The 18,360-nt window shown below is 44.2% G+C and overlaps 1 protein-coding gene across 5 annotated transcripts in view; it reads right to left on the reverse strand.

Annotated features, from left to right (window-relative positions):
* The window catches only part of EMCN (endomucin), an 83,969-nt gene that overhangs the window by 53,645 nt on the left and 11,964 nt on the right, over positions 1-18,360 (reverse strand). For all 5 annotated transcript variants that reach the window (XR_013345880.1, XR_013345877.1, XR_013345879.1 and 2 more), the window contains exons 2-3: positions 4,798-4,851; positions 2,860-2,913 (exon numbers count right to left, since the gene is read on the reverse strand). Coding sequence is in view for 1 of the 5 variants with exons in the window: in XM_077815073.1 (XP_077671199.1) it covers positions 2,860-2,913; positions 4,798-4,851 (108 nt within the window). In the remaining 4 variants the exon portion in view is untranslated. The remainder of the gene's footprint in view (positions 1-2,859; positions 2,914-4,797; positions 4,852-18,360) is intronic.

The raw sequence follows: 18,360 nt of genomic DNA on the forward strand, positions 1-18,360 counted from the left end.
ACATTCACACCAAACTGAAATTAGTGGGAGCTGCATGGCTAATCACATGGAAAGCATAGGGGTTTCTGTTGTAAGCCCTGGTGGTATAGAGAGAAGTTAACTGGTGAACCATTGATTTGCTAATTTTTCCTGAAGATGTATAAAAAAGATGAATATAAACTGCATGGATTAGAACAGAGGTGCCCAAATTTTTCAGGCGACTGCAGTTTTACCAGAGTATGACCTTGGCCCACCACTTCCTGTTCAATTGTTCATGCTCTAACTCACAATGGAGTGATAGGTACACTCAGCTGTAGGCCTTGTCTATGTTTGAAAGACCTAATGAAGGCACAGTTTAGGCTGGCAAAAGTGTTCTCTTGCTGGTATGGTTTATATCAGTTCCCCAACCAAAATAAACTCTAATGGTAAATGTAACTATTGTTACACTAGTCAAACTCCTAACCCATATAATTACACTAGCAGAAATTTTAGGTATAGGCCAGCCTTAGTCTCATAAACAGGCCATGATTTATTGTTTAGAGCATGGTCAAAGGAATGGGAGACAAGCAACAACGCATGGGCGTGCAGCACGTGTCTTATGTCATCATCTACACCAGTGCAAAGACAACTCTTGGGAGATTATTCCAAGAAATGGTGCTTTTCTTAAAGCACCAGTGGCTGGAACCAGGTAATTTTGTGAAAATCTCAGCTTTCATCACAAAAAGTTTCTAGCTTCCACGGTTGTGGAGAAACAGTTGTGGAGAACATGACCCAAGTGCACACTAAAGGCTCAGAAATTAGAAGTCAAATTTAAAGAAACCCCAAATTTATATATTTTTAAAATCTTCTGATTTTTAAATCCGTTTTTTTCGCTTGAGTCATGATTTTTGCACAGTGGGGCTGGCAATGTGACTGCAGCATGGGTGTAAAACAGTGCTACATCAGGATGGCAGGGTTTTGACCCACCCTATACGGCTGCCAATGACTTCACAAGGTGCAGGGCGGCAGACAATCAGGGCCATGATAATCAAGTCTGAGGTGGAAGAGATCAGCTTCATTAGTGAATAGAATCAGCAGAGAGGCACAAAATCATCACACAGTGTGACACCCTGACATTTGGCTTTGCATCATGATATACTGTGGTGATGTATGATATACTGTGGTGATGCATCCGATGAAGTGAGCTGTAGCTGACGAAAGCTTGTGCTCAAATAAATTTGTTAGTCTCTAAGGTACCACAAGTCCTCCTTTTCTTTTTGCTATTATTATGTGTCTCCATTCATAGTACTCTGATGTCGTCCCCCTGTATTGGCTGCTGGGTAGACCAGTCAGCTTTGTTCCCTTTGCTCAGCACACTGCACTCTCATTTGCATTTCTGAGACCAGCCAGAGTGAGAGAGCTGAGATATGACCTGTAAAGTATTAGCTGATTAGAAACCAGAGGAATCTGTGTGCTCTATACCATACTATATATACGTGAATGGTATATTAACAAAGCTGGCCTAAAATAGCAGAGTCATTCTTTCCTTGCCCATATTTCATACTAGGGCAACAAACCTCTGGTTTGACACCCCCTTGTCTATTAATCTAGTCTTTGCTTTGTAAAGTGTGCAGTATATGGTATGAAGTATACTTTGCTAATAATTTGCTAACACAATCTGCTTGAAGAAAGCCATGGTCACCAATTCACATTTCTGGACGATGCTAATCTCGGTTTTTCTTTTCAAGGTCTCCAAACAATGACTTCTTCTGAAGAAAGGTTCCTATTCCCCCAATTTTTTCATAGCCAGAAGTGCATCCTTTCACTTTAAGGAGACAACTATCAAGCAAGCTAGAGTATGGAAACAGCCTTAGAGATCTTGGAGGGAGGGGGTTAGACATGGGGCTTTTAAAAATATAAGGAGGGCTTAATTTTTCACCTTATTTTATCATTTATATTTGTGCCAAATGCATGCAAAATGATAACAGTGTGATTTCGTAATATTTCGTGCCCACTTGGCACAGCTGTAAATGACAACACAAGACTCATTGTATGGTCTTAAGAGGTGGTTCCCCCTCTCTCACCTACTATTAGTGATATCTGGCCATATCTGAATTGATGGGCTAGAAATAAAAGACTCTACAAACCCTTGAGCCTCACAGTCCTCCCCTGCACCCCCAAGTGTTTACCATTTTGTGACTAGGTTCAAGCTGCAGCATATGGTGCTAGCTCATTGCATTACCTTGCTATGCACAAATTCTTTCATCTGAGCTGCAAGGCAATAAGGGAAGTCTAACCACTAAACTTTCAACATAGTGCACAGGCTTTGTAGCCTAGCAACTACTCTTAATGTTAACAGGATCAAATAGCATAATATCTGTGCACCTCTTTGAAAGTGCAGGGTAAAGCACTCTATGTAGGATGCAGTCACTGTGTCAATACTCTCTGATTTCCCTTGACATTTTCCTCTTGGTCACTCAGTGAAACAGTTCTGCCCTTCCCACTGATACATTACTGATCTAAAACAGTAGTTGTCAGTGGGAAATCATCATCAAATGGTGTGTTTATCACGGGGTTCCACCTGGATCAGTACTAGGCCTGATACTATACAACATTTTCATCAATGATCCGAAAGTAGGTATATCATCACAGCTGATAGAATTTGTGGATTGGTGTTATGATGGGGCCAGAGCAGTCATACAGAGCTATTGGGATGACATGATAAACTGGGTCCATTTGGATAAAATGCATTTTAATTAGGGCTGTCAAGCGATTAAAAAAAATTAATCGTGATTAATCGAATGATTAAAAAATTAATTGCGCGATTAATCGCACTGTTAAACAATAATGTGTCTGTTCTAAACAGATTATAAAAAAGATTATAAAAGGATGTAGTCTTACCTGGAGTGGACTGAATGTTCTTGGTTGTTGGAGTACTGAACTGGAGTGTGTATCCTAGAAAGCAATAACTTAGAAAAGGATTTATGGGTCATAGTGGTCAAGCAACTCAGCATGAGCTTCCAGTGCAATGCCATGGTAAAAAGAGCGAATACGATCCTTGGATGTATAAACAGGGGAGTAGTAAGTAGGGAAGTTATTTACTTCTGCATACAGCATTGGTGAGACCAATACTGGAATAGCATAAATAGTTCTGGTGTCCACATAGTAAAAAAGATTGAAAAATTGGAAAGAGTGCATTACAAAGCCACAGAAGTGGTTCGAGGACTTGAGAAAATGCCTTGAAGTGAGAGATTTAAAGAGCTTATTAAAAAGAAAGTTGTGTGGTGACTTGATGATAATGTGTAAACGCCTTCACGGGAAGAAAATACCAGTTACTAAAGAGCTCTTTAATCTAGCAGAGAAGGGCATAAGGACAGTGGTGAGCTGGAGCCGCTTCACACCGGTTTGCTGGAACTGGTTGTTACATTTAGAAGCTTTTTTAGAACCGGTTGTCCCGTGAGGGACAACTCATGGGACAACCGGTTCTAAAAAGGCTTCTAAATTTAACCATCAGCCAAAAGTGGTGCCTTAGGCGCCGACTCCGTGGGTGCTCTGGGGTTGGAGCACCTACGGGGAAAATTTGGTGGGTGCAGAGCACCCACTGGCAGCTCCCCTCGTCCCCGTCCCCAGCTCACCTCCGCTCCTCCTCCGCCCCTGAGTTACGTGCCGCCCCACTCTGCTTCTCTGCCCCCCCGGCTTTCCGCGAATCAGCTGTTCGCACGGGAAGCCTGGGAGGGCTGAGAAGCAAGCAGCGGCTTTGCGCTCAGGCCCAAGGAGGTGGAACAGAGGTGAGCTGGGGCGGGGGGGGCGCGAGGAGGGCCGCCCGCGCCGCAGCAGGTAACCTGGGGGGGCGTGCAGGAGAACCGCTCCCCTCCCCAGCTTGCCTCCGCCTCCCTGGGCCTGAGTGCGAAGCCGCCACCTGCTTCTTAGCCTCCCCCCCCGCCCCCCGGGGGGGGTGGGGGTGGAGAAGCAGAGCGGGGCGGCGCATTCAGGGGAGGAGGTGGAGCCGGAGCGGAGGTGAGCTGGGGCTGGGCACGGGGCGGGGAGCTGCCGGTTGGTGCTCTGCACCCACCAAATTTTCCTCGTGGGTGCTCCAGCCCTGGAGCACCCACAGAGTTGGCGACTAAGGCGCCACTTTTGATGTGATCGGTGGGGGGAACGGCCGCTCCCCCTGCTCCCCGCCTAGCTACCCTATCCTGCCCCTAGGAGCCAGAGGGACCTGCCAGATGCTTCCTGGGAGCAGTCCCAGGTAAGCACCGCCGGGACTCCCCACCTTGCCCCCCAGCAGGTCCCTCCAGCTCTTAGGGGTGGGGTGGAGTGGGCACCTACTACGGTGGCCCACAAGACCCTCCTGCCTGGTTCCGGGGGCATTCAGGGGACAGGGGGTGAATGGCGAAGGGGTCCAGGGGGGAGGGCATGACCCCCTTGTGGGGTGAGGAGGGAACCGGTTGATAAGATTTTGGCAGCTCATCACTGCATAAGGAGAAGCAAAGGCTGGAAGCTGAAGCCAGACAAAATTCAAATGGGAAATAAGGCCACATTTTTAAACAGTAAGGGTGATTAATCATTGAAACAAGCTACCAAGGGAAGCATCTACTGATGTCTTCAGATCAAGACTGGATGCTTTTCTGGATAATATGCTTTTGCCAAACACAAGGGATTGGACTCAATACAGGGATATCTGAATGAAATTTAACAACCTGTACTATACATTAGGTCAGATTAAAAGATCTAATGGTCCGTTGTTGCCTTAAACTTCAAGAATCTATGAAACATCATTGATTAATGTGTCTGTTCTAAACAGATTATAAATAAGATTGTGAAAGGATGTACTCTTACCTGGAGTCGACTGAATGTTGTTGGATGTTGGAGTCATAGATGACTTTTCTTTTGCTGATATTTTGATAAAAGAAACACTGTTAGTCAGTTAACCACCGTTCTGAACAGATGTCTGTCAAAGGAATAATCAATAATCAAACAAGGAAGGAAAAGTGGAGTCCTTCTGCAGAGCAGCTCTCTTTGAGCAGCTGGTAATACTTTCCTTTGATGGTTTATGGATTAACCTTATCTTTTAAAAACTGCCAATTGTTCTGTGCATTTTGTGATTCCAAGAAACATTTGATCTCTTTTGGAGTGTGTTTTCTAATAGCCTCCTTAAATATTCCTCCAAATTTTGCAAGTGTATCTATTTTGTGCATTCAGTGACCTGCAAAGAGATTCTGCTGCAAATTTTGCTTGCATAATTAAGAAGTGTGTTTCAAACTTTGACCTCATATCTTTTCTTTTAAAATGTCATAGTTACATTTGTGTAACAGCTACTAAACTACTAAAATTGTAGCAACTAACTACGGGGTGTTGAATATGTAGTCCTGGACATATTCTGATCTGCTCTAAGTGGGCTGTCTTCCTGAATTCCATTCTGGGTGCAGAAGCTTGGCTTCTTGTATTATGGTCAGATAAGTAATTGAATGAGAGTCCTTGGGAAAAGCCAGGTAGGAAGCATTCAGAAGAAAACTTTTTATTTGCCGGACTCTTCTCTTTGAACAACTTCCCAGTAGGGTGCACACTGGCACTATGCTGCTGGAATTATCATCATTCAAATGAGACGTAAAACATTAAGTAGTGAAAAATCTCACAGCACTCTTCAGGAAAGCAAAGATATTAACTTAACTTCAGCATTCTGGCCAAATTCCAAGGTGGATATAATCTGCCTACCTGAAATTCCCTCTTTCATTCAATATCACATTCTTCTTTTCCTCTCCTTAAGATGTTGTATAGTTTTACAATATGCTTGGGAAACATTTATCACTTTTCACCAAAAAATTGACTGCCTTTCAATGACAGTACATAAGGCCAAATTCTGCCCACACACACACACGCCTTTCTTAATAGGAGTGTGTGCATGTGTCTGTCAGTCTGTATCTAATGGTAGAATTAGTCCAATAATTTATATAGAAACTATAATTTGTAAAATGCCCTGGGATCCATCTCCAGGAAAGGGTCTATATGTGATACAAGATAATCACCATTAAAAAAGTATTACAGTCAGAAGATATTGTAATATCCAAAGATATATCCAAAGATGAAACAGTATATTAAAATATACCCACTATAAAAACTAAATGAGAATGATAAATTTGATCCCCTTTTATAAGTCAAAATTTATTGTAGTCACTACCCTTAAATTACCACGATGCCCTTGGGATATGGCAGTCAGGGGAAGGCCATTTAAAAAAAGAAAGTCTACACATCAGTATATAATTTAGACAATACCACTGTGCAATTTATTGCAGATCAGCACTAGTATTAAAAGTGTACCACCACTTTAAGTGCTAAACACAAATGCAATCCCAGCTTTCTTTAGCTAAAGTAACATTTAAGTGGTTGCTTGCTTCAGCCAACTCCCAAATGTACAGAGCAGCTCATCCTGCCCACGTTCCTCTCCACCCCACCTTCTCTCTGACTAAATATAGTTAGTCAGTGCCCAGCCCCTGACTTCCCATGGCACATCCCTTTTCTAGGGTGACTCATTGCTTGCCTACAGTTGGCTCTGCCTTGATACTTTACAGGTCCCCACACTAAAGGCAGATAGCTGTGGTCTCTTGTTTAATTAGAATTACAGGTTAACTCCTTCCCTCCTGAACTTCTGGGTGGGGTCAGAACAGTTCATCACATACCTCAATGTTTTTTTAAAAAATACTGAATAACTAACAGTGGATCTAAACTCTCTCTGGTTGCTTGCTGTGGTATGTTCTCATGAGTGAATAAAACAGGCTTGCTGAAGTCAACAAAATGCAACTGTGGCAAGATATATTTATTTCACTTTGCTACACCACCATTATTTTAAAAAAATTCAGTAGGAGGACAACTGAATACAATTATACAAAATCCAAACAGGTTTAAAGACTATATAAAACAGAGAAATAGGTAACTAGCCCTATTAATATTGGTTTCTAGATTTATGCCTACAATTAGAAGAATAAGTGAGACGTATGATGACCATTTTGGTGTTCATTAAAAATACATCAGTGAAGTGAGTTGGCTAGCACAACAGTAGTTTGACCTTCTGCATAGTGTACTTCTCACTGAAAGCCAAAAAGGAATTAGGTCCTTATGAACAGTCTTGACAGAGGATCTAGGAAGCTTGACTTTACATGTGAGGCTACAAAATAGATGTATGCACGGTTCTGAGCTGGCATGTTTTGAGTATAGGAACCCTAATGTGTTGATAGTGTCAGTGGTAACAAACTGATTTAAGACTATAATTTAAGTATGGCCACACTGATATAGAACAAAGGACTATCTAGCCCAGTATCCTATATCTCATCTGTGATGGGGCATACAAACCCCACACTGGAAAGGAAGGGGTTAAAAAGCTGCTCTGGCCCCATCACACCTGAAAAACATGAACAGGCTGGAGAAGGCGCTTAAAAGGGGAGCAGAGCATCTCAGGAGGTGGCAGACAGTGGAGGTAAAGAGATTTACAATTAGAGCTTCTGCAAAGGAGCACAGCAGGAGTTCCTGAGGTCTGGTTATAAGGATTTGGTCAAGTCCTTGAAGGAGGAAGTCACACCTCTCCAAAGGACTTTATCTTTGAGTTCAGCAAATAAATGATTTTATTCACTGGGAAGAGAGGGGCTGGTAGGAAGTGATCCAGGGAAGCAGAAGTATAGCACTTTGGGGTGCAGGACTTAGCTGCTTACCACTGGGCCCTTGAATGGAACCTGGTGGAGAGGCTGTGTTCACATACCACTCCCTAGGGAGTGCCAAAGACAAAAGTCAACCCTTGGTATGGGGAAATCTAGTTTAGGGAAGGCCCTGAAAACAGAAGAATCTGGACCATGAGACCCTGACCCAAGGGGAAGCCGGGAGCCCCTTGCCTCAGAGGACTACTCCATTGCTGGACTTTTTATATACCCAAAAGAGGCAGATGCAAATGAGTGATCTGGCCTGAGGGATGAATTCGTGCTTGACTTCAGATTCACCATAGCCCCAAGCATGCATGCTCCTACAGCTGTACGTAAGCACCTCTCAGCTCTTTGAAAATGCTTACCTGTCCTCCCCGCGTCAGCAGTAATCCCTAATATAGCCAGCGGTGGGAGCATCTCATGCTTACAGAGCAGCAACTTCCTCACTCAAGCTTCTCTTGTTTGTGTTCCCCTGCCACTAAATGCAGCCATGTGACCTATGGCTATGGAATTCTCAAGCCTGGGCAGCATGTTCATAGCATGGTCCCTGAGCAGCTTGTAACGTCTGTCAAGTAAAGGATAGAGAAGATGGAGCTGCTAGGATGCGGAGTCAAAAAATAATGAAAGAGCCAAAAGGACTAAAAATAGAACAGAAAGAGGGGGGAAATAACAGGATGGTAAAAGAGGACAGAGGAAGGACAGGAGAGGTAGACAAAAGAACAGAGGAAATGAGATGCAACAGAACTGTGTTGGGACATGATGCAGAGGGATGTGAAGGGAACGGGAACACCCATCTGCCAAAACAAGCCAAAGGGGGTTCCTGCAAAAATAGTTAGGAACCATTGTATCCAGTGGTGGAACAACTCAGCAGAAATAAACAGTTGTGTAAATCAACAAAGTTTCTTCTTCATGTGCTTATTATAAAATAAGAAAGTAAAATACTTTCACAAGCATAAAGTAAACACAAATTCCAGTATGGGGTTCAACCTACCGCCCTATTGTCTTAAAAATGTTCTCTCCGTTTTGTTTCAATCTTCACTAAAAAAATAAATTGTGAACAGATACTTAACATAATTTATATTAACAACAAGGGGGAAGGAACACAAGCCAAAGTAGGGAACAAACAGGTTAAAGAGTATTTAGAGAAATTAGATGTATTCAAATCGGCAGGGCCTGACAAAATTCACCCTACGATACTTAAAGAATTAGCTGAAGACATCCCGGATCCATTAGCAATTATCTTTGAGAACTCATGGAGGACTGGGGAAGGGCAAACATAGGACCTATCTTTAAAAAGGGAAACAGAGACCCTGCAGAATTATAGACCAGTCAGGCTAACTTTGATACTTGGAAAGATACTAGAACAAATTATTAAACGATCAATTTGTAAGCACAGAGAGGATAACCACCAACATGGATTTGTCAAGAATAAATCATCCGAAACCAAATTACTTTCTTCGGTTTACAGTGTTACTGGCCCAGTGGATGGGGTGAAGAGGTAAACATGATATACCTTGATTGTAGTAAAACTTTTGACAGAGTCTAGTTTGCACACTCTCATAAGCAAACTGTAGGGATATGTGAGCTAGGTGAAATCACTATAAGGTGGGTGCACAACTGGTTGAAAAGACCACACTCAAAGAGCAGTTATCAATGGTTCACTGTCACACTGGGAGGATGTAACGAGTGAGGTCCCACAGGGGTCTGTCCTGGGTCCAGCATTATTTGACATTTTCATTAATGACTTGTATAATGAAGTGGAGAGTATGCTTATAAAATTTTCAGATGACACTAAGATGGGAGAGGTTGCAAGCACTTTGGAGAACAGGATTAGAATTCAAAATGACCTTGACAAATTGAGAATTGGTCTGAAATCAAGAAAATGAAATTGAACAAGGACTAGTGCAAATTATTTAACTTAGGAAGGAAAAATCAAATGCACAACTACAGAATGGGAAATAACTGGTGAGGTGGTAATACTTTAGAAAGGGATCTGGGGTTTATAGTGAATCACAAATTGAATACGAGTCCACAATATGATGCAATTGCGGAAAAGGCAAATATTCTGTGGTGTATTAACAAGAGCATTGTATATAAGACACAGGAGGTAATTGTCCTGCCAGCACTGGTGAGCTCAGCTGGAGTAGTGTGTCCAGTTTTGGGTTCCACATTGGACAAACTGTAGAGAGTCCAGAGGAAAGCAACAAAAATGAAAATGTTTGGAAAACCTGATCTATAAAGACAGGTTAAAAAAATCTAGGTACCTTTAGGGGGGAAGAGGGAAACTTGATAAGTCTTCAAATATGTTAAGCACTGTTATAAATAGGACTGTGATCAATTGTTTTCCATGTCCACAGGTTACTCTAAATTCACTGATCAATGTATGTCTACACTGCAGCGAGCCACCCAGCCCAGACAGACAGACTCATGCAGGCTTGGTATGATCTAAAAATAGCCATGTGGACATTGTAGCACTGGCAGAGGCTCAGGCTGCCCACCCAAGCTCAGATACATGGGTCATCAGTATTGGCAAGGCTGATCTCCATTTCCCCGAAGTCTGGAGTTGTTTGGAGCCTTGTTTTTGGTGCAGAGCCATCTCTAAAGATATTACCCAAAAGGTATTCATTGAGCCAATACAGATCACAGAATCTTTTCAGCATAATTTCCTCGCAGTACACCTCATGTTTAATTGAATAATATAGATAATAATAATTGTGGACAGTTCATTGTTGGAAAGAAAATGTGCACTTAAGGAGTGATTCAGATGATATGATAGAAGAGGAGCCATGATGGAAATCTGCCGCTTCAGTTACACCTCTATTTGGATTTCTCATCTTTCCTGTACAGTTATTCCAAACAATGATGGTATGTCTACACTGCAGTGTAAGTCCAGGGTTCAGACTCAGGCTCAAACCTAACCCTCCTTCCAACTACACACAAATCACACAAATGCAGGGCTCGGATGCAGGCAGGGACAGAGGGTTGAAGCATGAAGCAAACTGGGACCCAAGGTTCGAGCTTTGCAGTGTCGACACAGTGCTCTGGGAATCTACCAAAAGTTTCTCACAATCCCATGGGCTGACTTTTTGTCCTCTGGACAGTGAAGTTCGATGACAGTCAATTTTTCCCACAGTGCACCACAAACAAAGGAAGTTTGGGATATGGTTGGTTGGATTTGGTCCCAGTATAGATGTTGGAGTTCCAGGTTGGGACCCAGGGTTCAACAATTCCTAACCTGGGGTTACAAATTAGTGTAGATGCTCAAGCCCTAAATTAACAAACCCACGGTCTGCTAACTCAAGTCCTACTAACCCTGGGTTTACATTGCAGTTTTGACATACACCGAGTGTTGAATGGGAAGAGTGGAAATTGATCACATTTTACTACAGCCTTTTCAATACTATGTATGTAATGAATGACATTTTAAGGGCAACCAGGATAATGACAAGGAGTGGAATTCATTAAAGAAATTCTTCTAGCTCCTTCTCTCTAGTAGGCAATGTGCTGTACGTGACTAGTTCATTTCAATCAGATGTGATTTTTGTTGCTCACTGCAATTAAGAGGGTCATGTAGTTCCACGAGCAGTTCACTGCTAGTTATCAGCAGGGTCAAAAGTTGCAGATACTTTTAAGAGCAGAGTGTTTTTGATCTTTGGGTACAAAACTAACAACTCAGTATAAACCCTCCCTATAATACTTTTGAACTTCCTGTAAAGTACACCATTAAGCCAAAGTCAAACAGCAACAGGGGTGACAGGTCATGGAGAAGTCACATTTTGGACTGTATTAGGCTCTCATATTACAATCTTGATTGCATAGCATTATTAACTTATTATTATTTAACATTTAGATTGCAGTAATGCCGAGAAGCCAACCACATCAGGGCCCCATTGTGTTAGGTGCGGTACAGACAAACATACCATTGATTAGAACTCTAGTTATTCAAAATATTTCTGAGATGTTGAAAACAGTTAGAGAAATGATGGTTCAGTTAACCAGGAGTAACCTGAAAGTTACATATGCTGCAGGACAATGCTGAAATGTAGCCATAGTCTGTCAGTTAAGTGGTGTTTGAGTAAATGCTGTTATACCATACTATACATATCAGAAAGATCAGTGGGCACCACAGAAATTTTGGGGAAAAGGATTTGTATCCCAAATCCTTCCAAACAGAATGCACTATCAAGATTTTTAAACCTAACTTTAGAAGTTTCTCTTTAAAATCAAGTAAGATCATCATTGCCAACCCAGGCATTCAAAACTCACAAGATTAGAATAAAATTAATTAGTTTTTAAAAGTAATAAACTTCAGGTGCGGGAGGGGGGTTGTCTTCTGGTGTTTGGAGCCCTTTGGGTTCACATTTTCACCTTTTCTTTCACTTTCCTCTGTAACCATGAGGACTAAAAACTAACTTTTTTAAAAAACGTAAAAGCTGAAGTTCGCATGTGTTGCACCCAGGGGCAGGAGCTTTTGGAGAAACACCAAATACTGCAAGACTTGTGATAAAATGATGGGTGTTAGCAACACTGAAAAGGTGTCACACTAAATGTAGCCATTTGTTAATTTCCTCGGGCAAAAGACAAACCGCCTCCCAGTTTGTTTCTATTTCTCCCACAAGCCCATGCAGCAGTTATAACACAGGTCATGCACACATTCCAAAGTGCTTGCAATGGTAAACAAATATGACCAGCCAGTTTGAAATTGCCTTTGCCTATCACCAGCATACCCTACCTTGGCACTCTAGCACTAGCGTGGATAGAAAGTGCTGGTGCTGCAGGGACACCATTGAAAGGGGGCTTCCCAGCACAGTCCCTAGTGCTCGTGTAATCCTTTCTGTGATGACTCTGCACCGTCTCTTGTATTCCTGTTTGTTTCTCGCTTGGAGCTACTGCAGTTTCTGTGATTTTATTCATACAAGGTTTCTGTTTTGGAAGCTGCAGTGCAATGACTGGAGGGAGTAGTTATATGTAGCGGTTCTCAACCAGGGATCCGGGGCTCCTTGGGGGGCCGCGAGCAGGTTTCAGGGGATCTTCCAAGCAGGGCCAGCGTTAGATTCACTTGGGACCAGGCAGTGATGAGCTGCCAAAATCTTAACAACTGGTTCCCTCCTCACCCCTCGAAGGGGTCGTTGCCCACCCCAACCCCCGGGACTCCTGCCCCATCCAACCCCCCATGTTCCTTGACGCCCCCCCAGGACCCCTGCCCCATCCACCCCCCTCCTCTGTCCCCTGACTGCCCCCAGAACCGGGCAGGAGGGTCTCGTAGTGGGTGTCCACCCCACCCCTAAGAGCCAGAGGGACCTGCTGGGGGGCAAGATGGGGAGTCCCAGCGCTGCTTACCTGGGGCAGCTCCCAGGAAGCATCCGGCAGGTCCCTCTGGCTCCAAGGGGCAGGGGAGTGTAGCTAGGGGGGGGAGCAGGGGGAGTGACCACTCCCCCCACCGATCACGTCAAAAGTGGCGACTTAGGCGCCAACTCTCTGGGTGCTCCGGGCCTGGAGCACCCACGGGGAAAATTTGGTGCGTGCAGAGCACCCACTGGCAGCTCCCCGCCCCGCGCCTGGCCCCAGCTCACTTCCGCTCCACCTCCGCTCCTGAACGCACTGCCCCGCTCTGCTTCTCCGTCCCACCCCCCGACTTCCTGCGAATCAGCTGTTTGGCGGGAAGCCTGGGAGGGCTGAGAAGCAGGCGGCGGCTTCACACTCAGCCTGAGGGTGGCAGAGGCGAGCTGGGGCGGGGAGCGGTTCCCCCAGCGCCCACCCCTTCCCCCAGGTTACCTGCTGCGGCGCGGGTGGCCCTCCTCACGCCCCCAGCCCCAGTTCACCTCCTGCCTGGGCCTGAGCACGAAGCCGCCGCCTGCTTCTCAGCCTGCCCCAGCTTCCTGCGTGAACAGCTGATTTGCGGGAAGTCTGGGGAGGGGCGGAGAAGCAGAGCGAGGGGGTGCGTTCAGGAGAGGAGGCGGAGGCGGAACAGAGGTGAGCTGGGGCCGGGGGTGGGACGGGAAGGGGAGCTGCCAGTGGGTGCTCTGCACCCACCAAATTTTCCCTGTGGGTGCTCCAGGGCTGGAGCACCCGTGGAGTCGGCGCCTAAGGCGCCACTTTTGGCCGGTTAAGTTTAGAAGCCCTTTTAGAACCGGTTCTCCCTCGTGGAACAACCGGTTCTAAAAGGGCTTCTAAATTTAACAACCGGTTCTAGCGAACCGGTGGGAACCAGCTCCAGCTCACCACTGGGCCCAGGGCAGAAAGCCAAAGCCCCATCACATGAGACTGAAGCCCAAGGGCCTGAGCCCTGCCACCCGGGGCTGAAACCGAAGCCTGAGCAGTGTAGCTTCGTGGGGGCCCCTGTGGCATGGGGCCCCAGGCAATTGGCCTGCTTGCTACCCCCTAACACGGGCCCTGGCTTTTCTATGCAGAAAACGAGTCGTTGTGGTGCAGAGGGGCCGTGGAGTTTTTATCGCATGTTGCGGTGGGCCTCAGCAAGAAAAAGGCAGAGAACCTCTGCTTATATGGACAGGCTGAACAGATTCACAATGGCGAGGTTTAATTGCCCCATTTCAAGTTGTCAAGGGCCATTTTTCTCGTGCAGACTAGGCTAAAAAGTGTAAGCCAAGGAGAGGTGCCAGTCTCTTTAGGCTTAGGTGCAGAGCAGCGTAAAGCAATGCCCCCCCCCCCCCCCATTTCAGTTTGCCAAACAGACACCCTCCTTTCAAACACTGTCCCCCATAAAGGGCAAATTAAACCTCAGTTTTTAAACACACTCAGAGTTGCAGACCCCTCTTCTGGAAGCAAAGAAGGAGGGAGCCATCCACTCCCACAGCAGGGGGACATTCAGGCCTTGAGGGAAGCGAGCAAGGCCAGAGAGTCTTAGGAGGAAGTCCTACTATGACCTGTTGAGGGTAGGTCAGCAGCTCCCTGCTTTGATGTGGGAAGCGAAGGGAGTAGAAGTAGCTGGGAATAGGAGGAAGGAAGGGCAATGAGTAGGACTGAACCAGAACCCAAGCTACTGCCATGCGAAAGGAGAAAGAGGGTAACAGTGCTGCTGAGATGGAATCTAAGCCTCACAGAAGAGGAGGCCTCTTACCATGACAGCTGGGAGTGGCCAAAGGAAGAAAGGGGTGGAAGCAGTGGAACCTGATGCAATTTCTCTACAAGAGAACAAAGAGGAGCAGGAAGTGAAACACTGTGTTGATACTTCTCCTTCTTCCCCTTCCCAGAACACACTGGTAGCACTCCCTGTGCACCAGACAAACAGTCCATAAAAGCTATTTATATGCAAAGTGCACAGAAAACTGTTCCTACACAAAATACTATAGAGGAGAATGAACAGAATAATAGTGAATAACTACTGGCACAGTGGCTTAAGATAGATAGTTAATGGCAAATTATCAGCTTACAGATCAAACTTCTGCCTAAACATTTTTACCCATGGTCATAAATAGCACTTAAAATAACTAATGGACTAAAGAAAAAGCATTTCTGTCACTAGCTGTACAGTTTGCAAACTTTGTGCCCTGACAAAGTATAGTCAGTTTCACTGATCCCCCTGCATAGTCAGGCAAAAACCAATCAAAAATCCCTACTACAGTATTTCCACTCTGCATTTCCAATGAATTCGGCGTGTCTATGGGAAGCTCTACACTACAAACTTCAGGCAGTATAGCTGTCAGGGGGGTGATGATATGCGGCCCCTGGCCGGCATAGCCATGTTAGCAAAAGCCCCTAATGTAGATGAGCTTTTGCTGGTACAGTATAGCTTTTTTCACTGGGGCTGGAGCTGAGATAAGCTATACTGGCAAAAGCATGAGTTTTACCAGTATAAACTGCATCTACACTAGGAACACTTTGCTGGTATAGTATAGCTATCTGGTCAAAGTGTTCCCTGCATAGACCTTGTCTCTCATACTATGCTGAGTGGTGCAGGGTCACTCTCTATTTTTGTGTATTACAGAGTGCCGTACACCTTACCTGTGCTTTATACTAGCAATGAAAGACAACACTTCACAATCATCCAGGAAGCTAGGCTCCTAGTTCTAGAAAGATCTGGAAGTATTTACACCTCCAAAACAGTGGTTCTCAACCACGATATGCGTAACCTGGGAGTACACAGAGGTCTTCCAGGGGTACATCAACTCATCTAGATATTTGCCTAGTTTTACAACAGGCTACATAAAAAGCACTAGCAAAGTCAGTACAAACTACAATTTCATACAGGCACTGACTTGTTTATACTGCTCTATGTACTATTCACTAAAAAAGTACAAAATTTATATTCCAATTGATTTATTTTATAATTACATGGTAAAAATGAGAAAGTGAGCAACTTTTCAGTAATAGTGGGCTGTGACACTTTTGTATTTTTATGTCTGATTTTGTGAGCAAGTAGTTTTTAAGTGAACTTAAAACTTGGGGGAATGAAAGATAAATCAGACTCCTGAAAGGGGTAGAGTAGTGTGCAAAGGATGAGAGCCACTGCTCCAGACCATCTCCCTCCCTTCTCCCTTTTTGGGGGGATGGAAGGGAGGGAGAGGGAAGAGGAATTGCAGGAGTCACTAAGGGATGATCTACCCACAAACTTGGGCTGGTTTAACTAAATCAATTTTAAAATACAGTTTTGATTAACTGGTGCAAGTTTGTGTGTAGACAAGGCCTCAGGCTCCTCCTGTGCACTATCTGGAGGAGTAAGAGAGAGAACAAACTGAAAATGCTTATCCCTCACAACAATCAAGAGTGGGAATATTGATCCCCTTCCAACTCACCTCACCCAATAGCTGAGAGAAGGCTATAGGACTCTGAATTATGCTTAATTGCTATTACATTGAGACCTTAATTGCCAAGTTTAATCCTGGACCATATTTTTAAGGAGATAAAATGGAAGCCCTAGAAGATCTTAACCTATAAGAAGAAACAGACATTTTAAAACAAACAGAGTCTTTTATTATAGTTAAGTATCAAGGGGTAGCTGTGTTAGTCTGAATCCACAAAAACAACAAGGAGTCCGGTGGCACCTTAAAGACTAACTAATGCTCAAATAAATCTGTTAGTCTTTAAGGTGCCATCGGACTCCTTGTTGTTTTTATTATAGTTAGTTTGTTTACCACAATGTACTCAGCCCTGCACATTTCCCAGAAAAGCAGAATGTACTTACTCTTAACAGAGTCTACTTTTCTGGGGTAGTGTACAGGGTTGACGACATGGAATAGGACTGGTATGCTGATGCACTTATCCTAGTCAATTAAAAAGTTTGCCAAACGTACAGTCAAGTATAAAGCTGCCTTCGTTGTTTTACATGCAGTTGTCATATAGCCACTAAACGGGATCTCTCACTCAACTTTTGATAGCTGGGATCAGATTGTTCAAAATCTTAAATGAAAGTCAATGTGACTTGGACCCCTAAATTACTTAGGTGCTTTTCAAAGTTTTTACCCTAAAACATTTTAAGAACGTGAAGGGAAAGGAATTAATGATTACTGAGAACTGTTGAATACTGCCCAGCACTGGATGGAATCAGAACCACTTAGCTGTTTGCCATGGGCTCTATACTGCTAACAGCTTATTGTGATTCTCCATTAGAGGGGATGGCCTGTTCTTTCAGAACACAAAGATCTTCATTCTATTCTTTCTATTGCCTTGAAATACCAGGTGGTCAAGATGCACACCAGTGTGACAACTATGAAGTCCTAGGTCATAGATTTATTACAGTACTTGTCTTGCTGCCCCCAAATCAGTAAATTTTGTGTATGAAAATAAGGGGACAAAGGAGAACCCGAGTATGAGTCAACTGGTAGTTATCTTCTATCATGCACTGTCGCTGTAGCATGCAGTAAAATCATGGGTTTGTGGCTAGCTCTAATAGAGTAAGATTCAACTTGGCCTAACTGTACAATGCAGGAAGGGGTCATCGCAGCTGCTCCCACTATGTATGTATTTTTAGCATATCCTGTATCTGCTATACACTCACTCCAGCCACACCCACACTTGCCATTCTGCTGCTGCTATTTCTCCAGAAGCATTTGCGTTTGGAGCCTCGGATACAGCCTGACTCCCACATGAACTTCTGTGGGAATGATAGAAATTGCTTTCATAATTACTTTAATTCCATACTGAATTAAGTCCCTGTTCATCTTTTCCCACAATGCTTAGAATAAAGCCACAAGGACTAGAAGGTACAGAACATCCCAATATTAAAGAAAGCAAAAATGAGATATTTGTTATCAATTTAGCTATTGATGCATGCAGAGGATAAAATATCTGGTATCTGTAACGGGGGGCAGGCAAACGGCTGGGGGAATTAACTGACCATGGATATTGACTATCTGGGTCCACTAATTAGTCATTGGTTTCAGAGTGGTAGCCGTGTTAGTCTGTATCAGCAAAAACAACAAGGAGTCCTTGTGGCACTTTAGAGACTAACAAATTTATTTGGGCCACAAGGACTCCTCCTTGTTTTAATTAGCCATTGTTACTTTGAATCTGCACCAGCCAGAGGGTACAGTTGGGTCCAGATTCTAAACGAGTATCTTTCTCGTATGCTTTGATGTTGCAGAGGAGGGATGGGTGTCACTAACAGTTGAGGCAGTAGGTCAACACAGCATCCAGAACAGGATGCTGTTAAGGGGCAATGAAGAAACAGAGGAGGTAAAGAGCATGACACTACTGCCACTGTCTGCCGAAAGAGAGACAGCTAGATAAGGTGTCCTAGTGTAACCCACACACCTCT

Source organism: Eretmochelys imbricata, chromosome 4, assembly GCF_965152235.1.
Source record: "Eretmochelys imbricata isolate rEreImb1 chromosome 4, rEreImb1.hap1, whole genome shotgun sequence".
Lineage (NCBI taxonomy): Eukaryota > Metazoa > Chordata > Testudines > Cheloniidae > Eretmochelys > Eretmochelys imbricata.